Source organism: Platalea leucorodia, assembly GCF_965183815.1.
Source record: "Platalea leucorodia genome assembly, chromosome: 2".
NCBI classification, from domain to species: Eukaryota; Metazoa; Chordata; class Aves; order Pelecaniformes; family Threskiornithidae; genus Platalea; species Platalea leucorodia.
This window is the reverse complement of record NC_138824.1, coordinates 118,250,333-118,268,024: the sequence shown is the minus strand read 5'-3', so window position 1 is coordinate 118,268,024 and position 17,692 is coordinate 118,250,333. Positions and strand designations below refer to the sequence as shown.

General features: G+C 40.2%; 1 protein-coding gene across 1 annotated transcript in view; it reads left to right on the top strand.

Annotated features, from left to right (window-relative positions):
- Positions 1-16,958, top strand: part of EPHA3 (EPH receptor A3) — a gene marked incomplete at both ends in the record, with an annotated part of 227,790 nt that extends 210,832 nt beyond the window's left edge. Inside the window, 3 exons of the mRNA XM_082305127.1 lie at positions 1,529-1,722; positions 15,252-15,407; positions 16,853-16,958. Coding sequence (XP_082161253.1) covers positions 1,529-1,722; positions 15,252-15,407; positions 16,853-16,958 — 456 coding nt within the window. The remainder of the gene's footprint in view (positions 1-1,528; positions 1,723-15,251; positions 15,408-16,852) is intronic.
- Between the last annotated feature and the right edge of the window lie 734 nt (positions 16,959-17,692).

Genomic DNA, 17,692 nt, shown 5'->3' with positions numbered 1-17,692 from the left:
TGTAAATGTCAAATACACAGAATAAATTGCTCTTGGAGCTTGTGAAAAAGAGAAGCAAAACATTTCGACTACAAGTTTAATGAAACCAAAATACTTCTGGAAGTAATCAACGGATAAAATAGAGAAGTAGAGTGATCTGATTAGAAGACTTCCACTAAAGGCTTCTTAGCAACATTAGTGAACTACCCAAGCCTGCAATCCAAATGATTAATGGATCTCTCCCAGTATTTCTGTAGGAAGCATAACATTTCCCCAAATAAGATTTTTATTATATCTATTTTGGGTTCTTTTTCTGTTGTCTTATTAATCCCAAATTTATTCCACAGGAGTTACTTATGAAGTACAGTCACTAGCACAAATAGATTTTCCAAGGGATTGGTATATATCGTTACTAGTACTAAATTAAAAAAGTCAGTAACATAGTTGTAGTCAGACATTCTCTATACTACTTTATGTTAAACACGGAAAAAGAGCAGAAAACTTCCTTTCAAATGAGTATGTCTGGAACCCAAGACTCTGCAGAAAACTATGTATTTCTTTTAGTTAGTCATGAACGTTTTTCTGTTGTTTGTGGAGATTAATGAATCGTGTTACGTAGGCTGATATACTAGTGGAATGTCTTTAATAATATCACATTAAAGTCAGAAACAGAAGGATTAACCTATTTATGTGCCTCTGCCTCATGGCTGCTTAAACCATGGACTGTTTTCCTACCCTGTTCTGACTCAGAATAGTTGTTCCTGCTTTTGAATTAACTGATCCAGATAAAAAGGAAAGATTAACAGAATATAGCTTTATCATTTTCTGCTTAGAATACTTTGGGGTTTTTATTCATGATGCAATAGATACTGTAGGACTGATCAAGAGATGTAATACTCTAGTGAAAAGGTTGTATTAAAAAGCTTCATAACGTGTAAATTCTGGGCTATATTTTTTTTCAATCTAGACAAATTTTGTCAATCTAGGCAAATGATAAAAGAATTGGGCCTGCACTGCCTAGTAGGAAGCGTACAGTTATCCTCGTGGTAAGTTTTAAAAATATTTTCTGGTCCTGTGAAATCATCCACAAGACCTCCTATCTATCAGTTCAGGATGTCCTGCGGGAGGGTAGGTTTGTTTTCTGGCGAATGCAGTGTCCACTGGCGAGTGTGGAAAGCCTGTGTTGCTAAGGGTGATCAGACGAGAGATATTCAAGACCTTTTGAAGTTTGGCATAGTTAAGCAAGCACCTTACTAACTGTAGCTTTTGTTTATGAATTTAGTTCAGTCAAGTGTGAGTTTTGGAGATCCTTTCTGGACTCTCACCTTTCTCAAAGTCACATACTATATCTTAACTTCCCTTTCTGTATGCCTAATTTACTGCCTGGTTTACTTTGCAGATAAACCAAAGGCGTTGCACGACAAGACAATTAGTGAATAAACACATTTGTTTAAACACAGAATGTCCATGTTAATGTGGTTCACAGAACTGATAAAAACAAGTTGATTTAAGTGCCTTTAAGTTTTCAAAAACTTTTATCCTTGTGCAGGTGATTAAGGCTGTTGATGAAGGGTACCGCTTGCCACCTCCTATGGACTGCCCAGCTGCCTTGTATCAGCTGATGCTGGACTGTTGGCAGAAAGACAGAAACAACAGACCCAAGTTTGAGCAGATTGTCAGCATCCTGGATAAGCTGATCCGTAATCCCAGCAGTCTGAAAATAATCACCAATGCGGCGGCAAGGTGACATATTAGATCTTACATTGCACATAAATAAATGTCTTTGATTTCTTCATCTTCCATAATTAGAATTTGTTTATTTTGTTCACCCGCTTCTTCAACTTTTAGCTGTAGCCGTTTGCAATCTTGAAGGCTAGAGAAAGGTCTCTGACTATCCCTTTGGGAGAAGGATTTAATATTAGTATTATTTTTATTTTTGTTGTCATTTTTATTAATGATTTGCTATTATTTATTCAAATTGTGAAAAGCTGTTATGCTAGGGTTATGAAACCCATTGTAAGATTGAGCAGAGGTTTGGGCAAAAAACACAGGTGGTGGATTTGGCCATCATGTGATCTTCCTTTTCCTTCTGACCTTACGTGGTGTTTTAAGTGCTTAGTGTTTCATAGGTTACAGCTAGCCATGTTCCTAAGTATCTTTCTGAATTAGGTCCAAACACATATCCTACACTCTTATGCTCTGCTCTGACAAGTCACCTTAACTTTAATCATATGAATAAACATTTTGCTTTCAGTAGGACTCACAAACTTAAAAATGCACTTATGTTCCCTGTTAGATCAATGCCTTAACTAGGAATTCATTTCCAGCCTGTGCAATATTCCTAATTGTATTAAAAACATTCATTTGTAATCCTCGTTATTCAACACACTCTGGAACATCACTATGATGAGATAAGAATTATCTCATAAGAGAGGGTAACTGAAGAGTGTGTTGACACCTAAGTACGTAATGTGGATGTGGTGAAATAAGAGCTTAAGTTAAGTAGGGTTTAAGTGAATTGCTTTATATAACGCACAAAATGTCACACTCTTACTGAAAAGATGTAAGATTGCTTTTAGCATGAATGCTAGTGCCAAATCCTCTGTCCGCAAAGCAGGCAGAGTCAGGGAGAAATGCACTCTGCTGCTTCAGACCCAGGTCTTGGAGAGTGTTTCGGTGGGCAAGAGACCAGAATCTGACATGAGGCAAGCTTCAGAAACGAACACAGCAAAACATTCTTCTCAGACCTTTCCTTGTAACGCCGCACACTTCTCGCCATAGCAATCGAATGGAAAGGCACAGAAGGGAAGTGGAGCTAAGGCAGCGGGAAGGACCGCATTGATACTGCAGCCTGCTGGGCAGGTGACGTGGACCTTGCCTCCTTTCTCCTGGCCCCTGTGTTGCATCCTGAGCTTGAGGCTGGCCATCCTAATTACCTCCTACTGCCACTCCAGAGACGTGAAAAAGAAAGCAGAGATGGGAGGAGGAAGGCAGCCATACTAATGGGGTTTGCTTTAAAAAATATATAATGAGAGAATACTGCTTGCATGGTAATTATGTTTCAATAATGTAATTGGTGAGCATTTAACACATAGCAAACCAAGGTGCTTACCAAAGCAATTATTTCTGTTACCTTCCAGGTGCTCCACACCCTCTTTCTGTTACTTGCCAGGTAACAGAAAACAAAAAACCAACCAAAATTGTTGGGGAAAAAAACCCAAACCATTTAAACACTATCTTCTCAGTCAAGCATATATCTTCTAAACATCTTGCACCCCCATTTGGCAAATGATCGGTGAAAATAATTATTTTGTAGGGATATACTGAAGCAGCCTGCTGAGTAGGGGGATTGGGAATCATGACTATCATGTTTTGCTTTGGGGATTTGATTGCAGAAACCAGTGCTGCATGTTTTGCATTCCAAAGAGAAGCAAACTGTTCCCTGTTTGCTGTCCTTCCAGTTAGGGGCTTGAACCACAGCAGAGCTGAAAACAATGTTGAACCATCATTTCCAGTTTACCTGTTCATAGCCAGTAAAAGCTGATATCCTCTAAGGGAGACCAGATTCAGCCCGAGCACTGCTTGCACCTGCTGGGTTCTGCGCAGGAGCACCACAGTGCAGTATTGCTCTCTCCTGTCTCTCTCTTGCTCTCTTTGCTCCTGTTTCATTATATGCTTCACTGGCGCAGGCAGCAGAGGCTGCACATCGGTACCACGATGCTGAGCACTCTGCTTATGGCACAGCGTGGGGAAGGAAAGAGGCTGCTAACACGGTAGGGGACTTCTCACAGATGCTTTAGGTGAGCTCTCAGTAAAACGCTCCTCATGGCAGGCTGCTACTTTGGCTTTGATGTGGAGCGCGTTTCTGAGGAGAGGAATGTCAAAGGTGATTTTCATTCCCTCCTCCCCAATTAGCTTTCTGCTGCTACGTCCTTGCACCCCTTGCATTCCCAAGCAGTGTGGTATCGCTCCCTGTCTGCAGCTCCTCGCTCCCCAGTAACAGACGGGGGGCTGTGGGGTCCAGGTGGTGGGCACGCCAGCATGGGTGAGCCCAAGCCCTTCCCCTCTGGGAAGGCATTTGTTGCAGTTCAAGGGACGTGTGATCCGTGGTCTCCCCATCTCACTCTCCCGCTGTCGGTGTCTGCAGAGCAACCCAGGCTATCCTTAAATTTGAGTATGACCAAGAATTAGGTATGACAACTTGAGGGGTGCTGGGCAGTCCTATGCAGATTTGGAAATCTGTGATCACCCCCATGTAACCACTGCCAAAACTGACTAATCTCGAACCTCAGACCTGGCTGAAAAGCTGCAGCCAGCTCTGCACCCTCTTCGTGTCCCACAGAGAGGCACTGCTGGCAGGTAACGTGTGCTCCTTCTGCAGCGGGAGCTGGTGCTGCTGCTGGCCAGGGACTGAGCGCTGGAGGTCCAGCATCGCTTTCTGACAGACTGACAGAGAAAAATGAGAAGCCAGACTTAAAATGGGTTTAGGTCTTGCTGTAGCCTTAAGTGCAGAAATATGTAACTGATACAAACAAGCAGTGAGTCAGGGCAGCTCTTCGAGAAGGAGACCCACAGTCGGATCCCTGCCGATATCTTTGTACTGTCAGCAGCCAGAGAGGGACAGGCATCCTGCAGAGGCAGAGCACTCTGCAACTCAGGCCCGAGGGCTCGGGGGATTGCATCGGCTCAAACGGCTGCTCTCTGTTGTTATTTGAGCCCGTGGTACTCCCGCAGCACCTCTCCTCATACCCATAATAAGCAATTAATCTAAATTATAGAGGTCTCAGCTCTCTTTTACCTATGTCTGTGGTGCTACTGGAAGAATGCTAAAGCTTTATGCCCACCATATGCTCGTAGGTGTTCAGAATGCGCTTGGTCAGGAAAAATGTTTAACCTGACGATGTCTGTTGCAGATGCAAAGCCTGTCTCTTCTTACAGATTTTAGAGCTGATGTTTGTTTAAAATAGTCACAGCACTGTTGTATCCTATTTAAAAGCACATTGCTGGAGGTGCATAAGATACCCCTGTTCTCTGATATGTTACTGTTAACTGACTTCAACTGAAGGATGTGCTTGACTGTACGTCTGATTCCAGGCCATAGCCCGGGCACATTTTATACTAATATCTCATAGGAATACAGGAGAGGAGTCAAAGCCTTCAATTCTGTATTTCCTTGTCAGTTTTCTATCCCATCTGGCCACCCCGTGGCATCTAATATTTTCTTGATACCCAAGGGGATGTTTATATCCTTATTGATCGTCTCTTTGCAGACCGTTCTACGTGTTTGTGAACCTTACGTCGGCAAAAGCTCTTTGTAACCTCACCACAGCAAATGTTTCATTATCCCTTTCCTGGTGTTTGTTGCGCTTCACCTCTGATTTATGTGAAAAATCCTTTCCTGTTCCTTGTAAAGTAGAGTATGGCTGATTTCTTTCTTACCTGTCAAAGTTCACTTTTTAATCAGGTGGCCACCTTGAGCTCTTGAATAAGGCGGCCAGCGCTGGTTATGGACACCTGGGTGTTTTGTATCATTTAGGCTGCCTGGAGTTATCCAGCTCTGTAAAGGGCTGTAGGAACAGAACTCGCTACAGAAAAAGTTGTACAAGTCATGCAGTTTTCTAAAGCACAGCCTCATGATATTTTTATTTGATTTATGTCGTGCTGTTCTTTCCTGTTTTCTGAGCATTATGTTCATTTTTATAACAGAGTCCTTAGGTTGTTTGGATATCTTTAGGGTGGAAGTGAGTTCATAGTTCTTCCAGTTTTGATCGGGTTCGTTATTTTTCTTCTTGAGCTTATTATTTTTTAGTCCACTGTGTATTACTTCACATTTGTGAACATTTCATGCAGATACAAAGCAGATGGAAAGTTTTCTAAACTTGGGTAGGAAAGACAGAATCACTTCACCCACCTGCTAACCAGTGGTGAGGCTGTGGTCTGAAAGGGCTTATTAGTTGTTGTTTCATTTGTGTGGGGAAAAAAGTGTAAGCCAAGAGTCACGCAACTGGAAATACCGTGTATACGCTACAAATCTTAAATGGACTCATAACACTTCATTTTCTTTATCTGTTTCTTTTTTTTTTCACTTAGTTATATTTCTAATTTTTTTTCTTATTTATATTTCTGATTCTGATCTTTTACATATATATGATAGCTCCCTAGAGTTACAATGTATATTATCATTTTATGTATATGAATCTTATTCTTACACAGCCATTTGAAAAAATATATTTAAAGCATAGTGTATAATTAGAAATATATTTAAAGCATTTCTGTGTCCCAAAGTGAATGAAGCTGTTGGAGGACAGCGTGACCTTGAGGTATGAGGGTTCTGATATGGGATGCAGGCAACCCAAGTGTCATGGCAGCTTTCCTATAGTTGCTGGGTATGTTCACATCTGTGATGTAGGTGTGACTAAAGTTACTTAGTCTTCGTGAACCTGCTATAAAACAGGAACAGCCGAGTTCATCCACAGCCTCTGCCAAGAAAAAACGTTTGAAAAAAAATTGAAATATGTTTCTAATTCCAACACATGATTTTTAGAAATCCTGAATTTCTGCCAGGTCTGTGATTGATTTCAAAATTGGGAAGGGATCCCCACAGAAAAATAAACTGCTTCTGTATTTGCTTTTGTTTCTATATAACTTTTGGGTAAAGTGAAAGTCAGCATCAGGTATTGCTGCTGTTGTTGCTTTATACCGCAAGCATATATTTAGGAGAGGAGGAAAGAATTACGTTGCAAACAAGGGGAGAAAACCACTTGAGAATTCAGGATATTTCTTTAAGTGGTCTGTAACAATTTTTTTGTGTTTCTAGCTGTATTAGTAGCTATATTTAAGTGCAAGAATTGCAAGGATTTGTGTCTCATATCGAATGCAGAAAATAAACAGCCGATAGTCTTCCTTGTAAAACAGATCATTATTTTATGAGTTGCTCAGAGTTAACAGCCGACAGTTTTGTTAGTTTCTTTGGGTCTTCACAAAAAATACTACTTAATTTGCATTGCAGATTGAGAGGAGGATCTCAGAGGAAGGAGATTTTAATGAGACATTTATCATTCAGTATCTTTATTCTCAGTTCATATCTAGCCCAGGCATCTAATATGGAAAGTCATTATCACATTTTACTGCTTATGGGGAGTACTGTAAAATTATGTGGTGATTTTTGTCCACTTATTAATAAGATGCTGGTAGTGTGGTTTGAAAGGCATTTGTGGAACAGTTTTCAATTTGGAAAAGCAGCTATCAAATATTTTGCAAAATCAATTGTTCCTCATTTTATTTTGGGAAATGTCAAAACATCATCCATTTCAAAGGCAGCTGTCTTATTGGGACTTCTTATATTATTGTTTTGTTTAGCTAACTTTTCTGTCTCTCTGAAAATGTAAATTACCTTCCTCACAGGAGGATTAATTAGCAAGTTTGCCCCAAATCTTTGAAGATGAAGGTGTTACTTACAGGCTAACCAGCAGTTCTTAATAGGATTCAGCATCTGTTTCTTCTGTCATGGAGCTACCTTTAGTATGAAATACATAGAAAAGAGTGAGCTTATTCAGCAAAGGCAGTAGATGATATTAAAGCCATTTGATTTTGTAAGCAGAGGCAGGACGCAAGGCTGGCTCTCTTGCACTTTGTAGACTCCTCTCTCTGCTCTCCAAGCACTGCTTGTAGCATCAGCCAGGCAAACTGCTTTCCAGTCAGTCCTTGGGTTTAAGATACTTTCAAAGGATTAAAAATCAGAATCTGTGTTCTCACATGTAGAGGCTTCTGAAGCAAAGTTTTATTTTGTAATTTCAAGTACTCAGTCCACTAGTTTGCTCTGGATAACATAATAAATGTTACGTGTTGCAAAATGTGAGAAGTTATGTCTGCCTTTTATTTTCAGTTTATTAAAGGATTTCTGAATAGACTTACAGAGTGAAAAGCTGATTCTAGAAGAGGGAAACCAAATCAGATTTTTAAAGAAATAATGCTGCTTACCAAAGTAAAAAGACATTTAAAATTATATTTATGCTAATTTCAAAATGAAGACCATTATGCATGTTAACTATGTACTTTTTAGGTGTGTAGAACTCAAATAAAATGTAAGGCCAAATCCCTGTTTTCCAGAATAAGGTACCTCGTCAAGCTCAGTGGAGTTACTTTTGATTTACAATAATGAATACGCACTATTCTTTGTGTTTATGAATGACAATTAAGGTACCTGGATAAAACCTCTTCAGATTTTATTAAAGGCTCTGGAACTGAAGTTTACAAAATATGTAGTTGCCTCCTTGGAACTCCACACAGAGGCCTGAGACTGTATAGCCCATACAAATTTCACATCTTCCATTAATTTCCAAGTTCCAATTCTGTGATGAGGAAGCAGCACGCCTGACTATGGGAATAAAAAAAATTAAAACAAAAATTTCATCTATGAACAGTTATTCAGATTTTTCTTTAATCCCCAAAATACATCTTTTTTGGTAATTCATGACACTGTGTAACTGTATTGGGAAAAAAAAAAAAAAGCATAATTTCTGGATTGTACTGCAGCATTGGAGGTAGATTTGCTTTCAGATCTCTTTTATGTGTTAGAAGTTCTCCATTTAAAATGCGAGTTCTACCACTATTGTTATAGCTAAGGCTAGAAAAGCAAGAAAGCCACTTACTTTCAAAAAAAAGCATAGCTGAAATTCTTTTAATATAGTCCAGGCAATTTAGTGGGTCAGGGTCAGTTAGTCTTCCTGATGAAAATACGAAAGTGTTCAAAAATGTGTATGAATAATTCCTCATACATTCTTGCATGTGTTAGCAAGTTGTTTACAACCCTATCCTGATTTTCTTGAATTTGATGTGTTGTTTGAATTATTCACTGGAGTAATTTCCTTGAGCAGTTTTTGGATGACCTGTTATTTGCGAGCAGTAGATTGCAAGTGTTTGCTGCTACACATGTGCTTTGTTGGCTGTCGCTGTGGCACTCTCGCTGGTATCAAGCGTGATGTTTTCTCTCGAACGTCCAGAGGCATCCTTTGCAATTTAAAATTTGAAGTTTGCTTCTCACAAAGTTTGTTTCCACTTAAAATCTGATGATTCAGTGGAAACTCTCCAGTACGCTAGCTTGGTAGGATATTTATGAAAATTAAACTCAATAGGAGCAGTGAACAGGTCAGATAAAAAATTCAGACTGCTGCATTATGCAGCATAATTCAAGGCCTGTTTTTACAATAATATTTGTAATGAAACAACTATTTGTGTTGGCTGAACATTTTGTTGAAAAATTCCCTTTTTTTGCTATTCAGCTCAGAAGGCTTCAGATGCTTGACATAGATTGCTGACCTGCTGTAATATTGCTTGTTTGCTTCTCCCTGTCAGGAGCTTGCAAGCTGGAGGGCTGAAGGAAGGAGATTTCAGTTTTACTTGGAGCGTTTCAGAGAGGGCTTACGCTTTGTGATTGTCCAGGCATTAACAGCAGGGTCCAGGTTTGGCCAACGGCAGTGTAATGCAAGCCTACGTGTGAATTTTTAGCCTCGTTCACAACCCAGCAACAATATAATCTGTGTCCAAAAATGGACTGCTTGCTCTAAAAGAATTCAAGTAATGTAAGCCTACAGCGCTAGCTCTCTTTCTGAAGTCTGTTAAACATAAAATAGTGAATTTGGCGGGAGACCGGGGACAACTTGACTACAAATCACAAAGAAAAATGGAAGATTACAGTAAATGATACTCCTTGGTATCTAATCATAGTTTGGGTTGTGCGGGGTATCCAGGAGTTAGACCGAGGAGATTTTTAGGGACTTCAGTTAACATGCTAGAGACAGAAAAGCCCTATTTTCACCTGACTTTTCCAGCAGTCGTTAATACCATGCCTGAGGCAGGCACGAATCAACCATTGCTCCTTCAAAGTTAAAAGTTGCTGGGGCTCACTGTTAACAGAGACAGTAAAACATCTATTTGCACTTTCACACCTCTAATTCCACTCTGCTGGTGAAACTCAGACAAGAATTCACAGCAGACCAAGTCGGGTACTGTATAATTTAAACAGTAATGCAGCCAGACCAGTGGGTGGCCTGATGGTGAGCGTTTGCTGTTTACTGTGATTCCGAGGGATTTTGTTCTGCTGTTCTCAGCTTGATGTGCCGGGTTTCCAACGTGGAGCCCTCGTTAGCGTTAATGGCAATTCTGCGCTGGAAATGCTGGAAAAAGAAACTGCACGGAGCCGTTGCCTGATGCCGTGAATGCTGTAGCGAACGTCTGTAGAAATTCATAGCGCAGCCAAATATATAAGAGATATAAGGGCAAGTCATACACATCAAATGGTAAACGCAAAGAGCCAGAGAAGCATTTTAAAAGCTCTTTGAGGCATTCTTCTCTCCCTCTTTTAAAGACCCTATAGACGGTCCTAACAATAATGACTGGTTGTCGTTAAGGGTCTGTCTCTGGGCCAGCTACGAATCCCAGGAAATGGCCATGTGATGTTACTTCTGCGGCTTGAAAGCACAGCTTAAGCCGTATTATGAGAAAAAGAAAGCCATTTCAGCAACGTGCTGGTATTTTTTGCCTTCCGTGGCTTTGGTGGGGGGAAAAAGTAAATTGAGGAGCATTGATACACCCAGGCATATGATTTATTACCCCACCAGGATGCTGAAAAGATATAAGCCCCTTGAAAAGCATGTTCTGAGAGGCAGCTAAAGGAGTAGGGAAGACTGGAGGACTGACCTATGGGGCAGTTGAAATTTTATTTGCTCATTATCCTAGAGGAAGCTGTGATAAAGTTTTTTCTCAACAGACAACATGGACCTAGAAAATAAGAAGTCCATGGTGACATTCAGAGAGATGTATCATTTTGCAGAAGTCCAGATTTAAAAACTGAAGGTTGGTTTTGTTGTTTGGAGGAAGGGATGGAAAGAGAGAGGCTACTGCAATACAAACCCGCGGATCGTGTGTGCACAACTCTGTGTATTTGCAGAATACTACCCTTCGTGCAGAAGAAGTGGCAGGACATTTTCCTTTTATTTGTCTCGGTTCCTGGATTTTACAAGTTAATGTATCCCTTTCTCGCCAGGCAGCAGCCGACCAGAGACAAGATTTCCATGCCATATTGGGAAGGGTTCTAATGATGTTTTCTGTGGTCTTTGTTGTTACTATATGGTGTGGCAAAACTTTCCCTGTGTTGTGACAAAAAGCTGTGCTAATGATTACAAACTATAGTTCTCCCTGCTACTGCGGATGACTCAAAGGTTAATTCCAACTGTTAACATAATGGGCACGTCCAGAGAAAGCTTTCAGCAACAGGGCATTTTGTAACTGGCATCTCACTGTTAAATTTGTCTTTCTAATCTGAGTCTTGCTGATTTTTTTCAGGGCACCACATGTCAGTAAATACAACTCCATAGACAGACACACAGTCAGGATGAACAGGATAGAAAGTCTTTCTATGACTGTTGAAAGATAACATGAAGGGGGTATATCATAGTTGGTCAAAGCAACAAAATAAAGAGAGTTCAAAAAAAAAAAGGAGAAGAAAAGAAAAGACAGAGGGAAATGTTCTATTTCACTTCCCCTGAGCAAACATGTAATTTCCATGATTTCTTTTTAATGACTCTCTGCTGAAGCTAGTAGGTACTGATTTATGAAAAGCTGTAAAAGATCAGGTGGAACCCTGCAGGACGTCGTTTACAGCTGCACGGATTGCAACCCATCTAATTTGTCTAGTAAAGTGTGAGCTCATGGCGGACATCACCCAGACCATAAATTTCACGTTCAGACCTTCTGTCTAGGGGCTGGGTCAGGGGGAGAAAAACTGCCGATGTGTGCAGATGCTCTGAAAGCCCAGCTTTCCCTTGGTGCATGCAAGGAGACATCACAGACTCTTCACAGTGAGACAAATTCCTGTTCATTGATAAACTGTCCAGATGTCCTCTCTGAGGAGGAAAGTAACTAATTTTTGTTTGGAATCCTACAAGGAGAAAAATGATACTTTACAGTGCTGGTTATTCTGAGGTCACTTGCATTAAAATTAGGTCATATTTTTGTCCTGATGATACTTTCATCCAAGTAATAAACATAAAAGCTCTTTTGGGCCACTCTAATTCCTAATCCTAGAGACCTGTTCTATTTCAACTTGTTTATACTTTTTTTTCAATTACTGATTGCTCAGTCAGGCCTTATTTTATTAGATTTAAGTTGAAAAGACATTCTAGGCTGGAAAAAAAATCTCCATGCTTTATCACTAAGAACACTTCATAAATACTCTTAATAAATGTCTTGGGATTGCAGACACTATACCCAGAAAACTATAAATAAAAAGCATTGGCTCTTCATGGGACAAACAGTAGTCAGGGAGACACAGGTTGTACAGCTACTGAATAAAAATATTTTGGGCCTGATTATCTAACCTGAGCCTTTAACTGGAGGGCATTTAAAGCTGTATATCACATAGGTGCCTAAGATCTAGTTTTAGCATGAGAACATTGACCTGAAGTGTGCTGCATCTTCTGTCCTCAGCTCAGTCTTTGTGTCGGTGTGGCCATGCTGTGCTTTCCCTTCTTTACTGTTTTGGGGGCAGAGCAGGTTTCTGGTGTCTTCTGTCACTTTCCTTTCCGTCTACAGCTGTTCCCAGGATGTGAGGTCCGTAGTTGGTGCCAGTGATCACGGTCATTCGCAGCAGCTCCTTGTCCTGGCTGGGCTCCAGAGGGAAGTTAGGCGAAAGGTGCCTGATCAGGAATATCGCTGCTCTGAGACCTGGTGAAAATTGATGGTGAATCTACAGTGGTGTTATGTCCATTTGTGGTTTTGAAGTTAAGATTTTCAAGCATCTAATGAGCTCTTTAATTATGGCCTGCAATACCAGAAGGGAAGAAGATATTAAAATAATTTTCTGAGCCTGAAAGAAATCAGCTGATTGATAACAATTGGCAAAACATCAGAGGTACAAGGTGCTGTTTAATATGTAGAAAATACCAAGAGTTATTGTTTAGCAAAGCTATAGTGTTCTTTTCTTCAAAGGTGAAAGGTAAATGTCTTGGTATACCTGATGTGGTATCTCCTCATTCCAGTGCAAGTCACATGTACTGCAAGGGTGTGCTATTGCAGTGCTGCTCTTCTTGATGAAACTTAATGAAGACTTGTGTTGGGATTGAGAAGTCTTGTCTGGATTTTCTAGGCTGCTTATTCACTGGTATTTAGACACTTTTTTCTCTTTGGTGCCTTTACAATCTCCCCCTTTGTTTTTTCCAGTGCTCAGAGATGGCTTGGGTTTGGGGTGAAGAGGGTGTTTTACAATCCAGATCAGTTCTCCAGTACCAGTAACGGTCACCTACCTGTTACACTGCGTAATCACTGCCTTTAAATTACAGTGTTAGTCTAACAACCTCTCATTTTCCTTTCTTTCCAGTGACAAAAGTCACTTCAGATGGATTTAGCTGTAGTCGTCAGACTCCTCTGCAAGTGATGTTTCACTAGAGCCACGGGGAAAAAGAACTATGGGGCAGAAAATAGACTGTAAAGTTGCAGTGCTAACTGCTTTGAACATCCTCTAGTTCAGTCTCCTGTGCTCATGAGTAGCACCATCATAGCAGCACAGCTAAGCACATGCTTAGCCTTAAGCCTAAGATAGACATCCATAAAGTACTCTACTTAAAATGGAGCACATATGTTTCTGAATGGGGGCTAAAAAGCCCAGTATGGACATAAGCTTATTAGTGGAGGGAGAAATGCAGAAATAGAGTTGATGTCTCTAACAACATCTGACTAGTCGAGGAAGTCATTATTGTACTAATTAGCACTGAGAGAGAAACATAACTGGAATAAATAAGATGCCACATCAGTAGAAAGAAATTACTGATCGTATTGCTATTCAGGGGCTTCTCACACCTCAGAAAAAATAGCAAGTCAGTGAGGAGGAGCAGCTGAGAACAGGTTCACCTCTCTGAGAGCTGGGAGTGTCCTCCAAGCTGTTTGCCTGGAAGACCTGTTTTAGGGAGGACAAACACCCTGCATGGACATGCGTGTAGTGATGGACTGCAGCAACAGTTCAGAAAACTAGCTGGGCCTATTTGTGATATTTTTAGATGGCTAAAATGAGGTGTGGTAGAGCCTGAATCTAGTGACTTCATGGGGAAGGGCTGGCATTTATTTTTAGTCTTGATGCTCTCGAATAAGAAGGTACAGTATGCTCACAAGACCATGAAAACAACAGTATTCACACCAGACAGAACTGAATTTCTGGATCAATATGGGAGCAGCCATTTTTGCCATTTACAATATGCAAAGTGCAGGGTCAGCTGCAATATATTCCTTCTTGATAAAAAACTATACATTTAATAGTTATTTTGAGAAGCATTTTTTTTTCTCAATATCTTACAGGTAGACTTAGGCAGATGGAAAAAGGTTTATATGTGCAAAGCAGCATGGACATATGTTTTGTTTGATTCATTGTGTTGGTTTTGTTTGTTTCTTACTGGTTTCTTCATTGTTTTCTAAGTAGAGAACTTGGATGTAAATCATGTCAGTTCAGCATCCTTTATGAGCACCAAGTTAATTTCAAAGGCAGATGATTCAGTTCTCATTTCTAAATTATTTGTATGATATCCTTATGGAAGTTTCAGTCTTAGAGTGAGCATCAATTTCAAACTGGAAATGGCAATTGCATTTTACATTTGGCTAAGTGCATTTAATAAAAAATTCCCTCATTTCTGCCTCTGTGCACTGCAGAATGCAAGTCTTGCGCAGTTACATTTGTCTCACAAATTCACTTAACATTTGATTTTTAGACTTGATACAATATTTTTAAAGCCACTAGTGTCTTACTACTTGTGCTTCGAACTTGGTAGCAGCGCTTAAGATTTGTCAGTGGGCTGCAATACTCTGAACATTTGATATGTGTAAATTCTACCAACATGCTCAACTTGGAGTCTAGAGTGTGCATTGTTTGTGTGTTGTTTGGAACTAGGTGAATCACATAAATATAATCTAAATTAGGCTTGTCTTTGTTAATGATTCACATGTTAAATTGTAAGGTAACAATACACTTCATGAATTGGTGATGCTTCAGCGATTTAAAAGTGGACATGAGAAGACGGCACTCTTAAGCAAGATGATTACGCAGCCTTTGTCAGAGCTGCCAGCATGAGTACACGTGGTGGCCTCGGCAGCAGATAACTTCCACAGACAAACAGAAGAGCCATGTCTAGCCTGGAAGCTCCTGCCGATGCCAGTGCTAAGTCTAGACACAAAATAAATCCATATGTATCCCTGCTCCCTATCTTTCATCACATTCTTTTTTATTTCAGGCCATCAAATCTTCTCCTGGACCAAAGTAACATTGACATTTCAGCCTTCCGCACGACAGGTGATTGGCTCAATGGTTTTCGGACAGGACAGTGCAAAGACATTTTCACGGGCGTGGAGTACAGCTCTTGTGATACAATAGCCAAGATTTCTACAGAGTAAGTTTGAACTGACTACAGCTCTTCACCATTGGTTGTGGCTGGAGGTACAAGTTTGAACATAAGTGTAAGAGTAGCATTTTTATATGGAGTTTCCAGTTTTTAGCTAAAATATTCTTACATTTAAAGAGACAAATGTGAATTATTGTTGTAGCTGCAATACTCATGCAGGAAACCTAGGTGCTCTGGAGATTGTGTGAAGGCCACAATCCCATAGCTTTTTCTCACCGATGCCAAGGAAATTCCTAATTTCTTCTGATGCGGTAGCACCGTGTATCATCTGGTACTTTCTTCCATTCACAGTTTAGGAGTTTCTGTGTTGATTATTTATATTCTGCCTTTTATGTGGGGGTTTCCCGACAGCTGACACGTGTGCCAATGTTTTCCTTTATTGCCCATCCCATATTCCATCAAACCAGGTGAGACAGAGCAAGCACTATGTAGCTGCTTTCCTCGTACATGGTAATAATTATTCAGGGATGAATTCCCTCCCAGTTTTGACATTTAAACGTGCTAATCTTGTAAGTTTACAACTTACAAGTTTATTACAGTTAAATGCAATCTGTCTTTGTTCTTGTGATAAGGAAGAGCAGGGTAATGTTCTCTCTGCATCTGAAAAGGCATCAAGTACAGTTTTGAACTTACTGTCAAAGGAAATCTTGACTCCCTGTTAGGCGAGCTGGATACACGACAAGTTATGAAGAAGTAAGCAGCAGCTGCGGTACCGACAATTAAACATGTCAATGCCATTAATTAGTGTATTATTGCAGCTATAAAAAGGCTGCTAATGGCTTTTTGTAACAATTACCCTTTGGGGACAGTGCAGAAATCCTCTAGGAATGCCCAATTTCCTGTAAGCCTGGGTTAGCCCCTCGCAAGTCTTAAACCACTTCTGTGTTGCACAAGGAACAAAGAGAGTGGATGGCCTGGAGAAAGGAGAGGTGAAAAACAGGGTAGATGCTGGAAGCTTGGCCATGTAGCCGTTAACCTCAATGCTGATACCAGAGTTAAGACGGCCATTCAGGGGGCTCAGCAAGTAATAGCAAGATGTCAGCACTGCTCAGGAGAAGCAATCAGGCTGATAGAGGGATGGAGACGGTAGAGAGGCTCAGGATCGCAGCTGGCCCAGAAGTGAACCGCTTGCCCCTACGTCCCAGTGCATGCATCACTGCAGAACGCTGTTTCGTTGTCTTTTCTTCCAGGTAAGCAAGCACAACAAGGCTAAATGAGGTTTTACTCTTTTTTGCGGCTGCCTGCTGTTTTCATACAATGGCTCTTGTTATTTTTCGTACCAGGGATTGTGTTTCAGTGGTATTGCCATAACTGGAGACTCCTCCAATGTGGTGATATAAGATGCACGAGTTGATTTCTGTTTGCTCCCATCAGCCCTAGGAAACACAGAGACAGTATGCTCACTCACCCGGTGCATCTTCTCTTTTTTCTAGTGACATGAAGAAAGTCGGCGTTACAGTTGTGGGGCCTCAAAAGAAGATTGTCAGCAGTATCAAATCTCTAGAAACTCATACAAAGAACAGCCCTGTTCCTGTGTAAAGTACCAAAATGATGTTGCTCAGGAGAGAAAAAAAGAGAAAAGTTGCATCACAGGGCAAAAGCGATGGCTGATAAACAGCAGAATTTAAAGGAGTTCTTTGCAACAGCTTTGGAAACTAACGGTTGAAAATTCAAACCCACTAAGACACTCAAATACTGAGTATAAATGCCTTAAAAAGAGGAGTGAACTTGTTTTCTATCTGTTAATCCTAAAGGGTGGGTGCTTTTGACTGACTGTTAATGCAGATAGTAAATTTCAAAAGAAAAAAATATGTAAAAAATCCTTCCAAGTAAAAACCAGTGATACTAAAACCTAGAGCCATTTGAATATTAAGTGACTGAATAACACGCAAAACCCATGGACGTAAAAGCTGTGTATTTGATCTATACAGCAAACAAGAAGAAAGAAAGACTTGCAGTATTTTTATACAGAAGAGATCTGTAACAGGTATTTTATTTCTTTAAAAGCAAGGAAAATAGAGGACTATACCTCACTACCTGTCTGGCCATATTTACTATAATGTCATTGTAACATGCTATTTCAACTTCAGAAAGGAACACAGAAATAAAGTTTGTAGTGACTTTGAGTTAGTTGACAAAAGATTTTTGCCATTATGTTAGCTTCCCTAATTGTGTTCATTTAAATAGAAACAAGTCTTAATTTCTAAGAGACTTATTTATTTCTTTTGCTTTTTTTTTTTTTTTTCATTATTGTTTACATTTATGCTTAAATA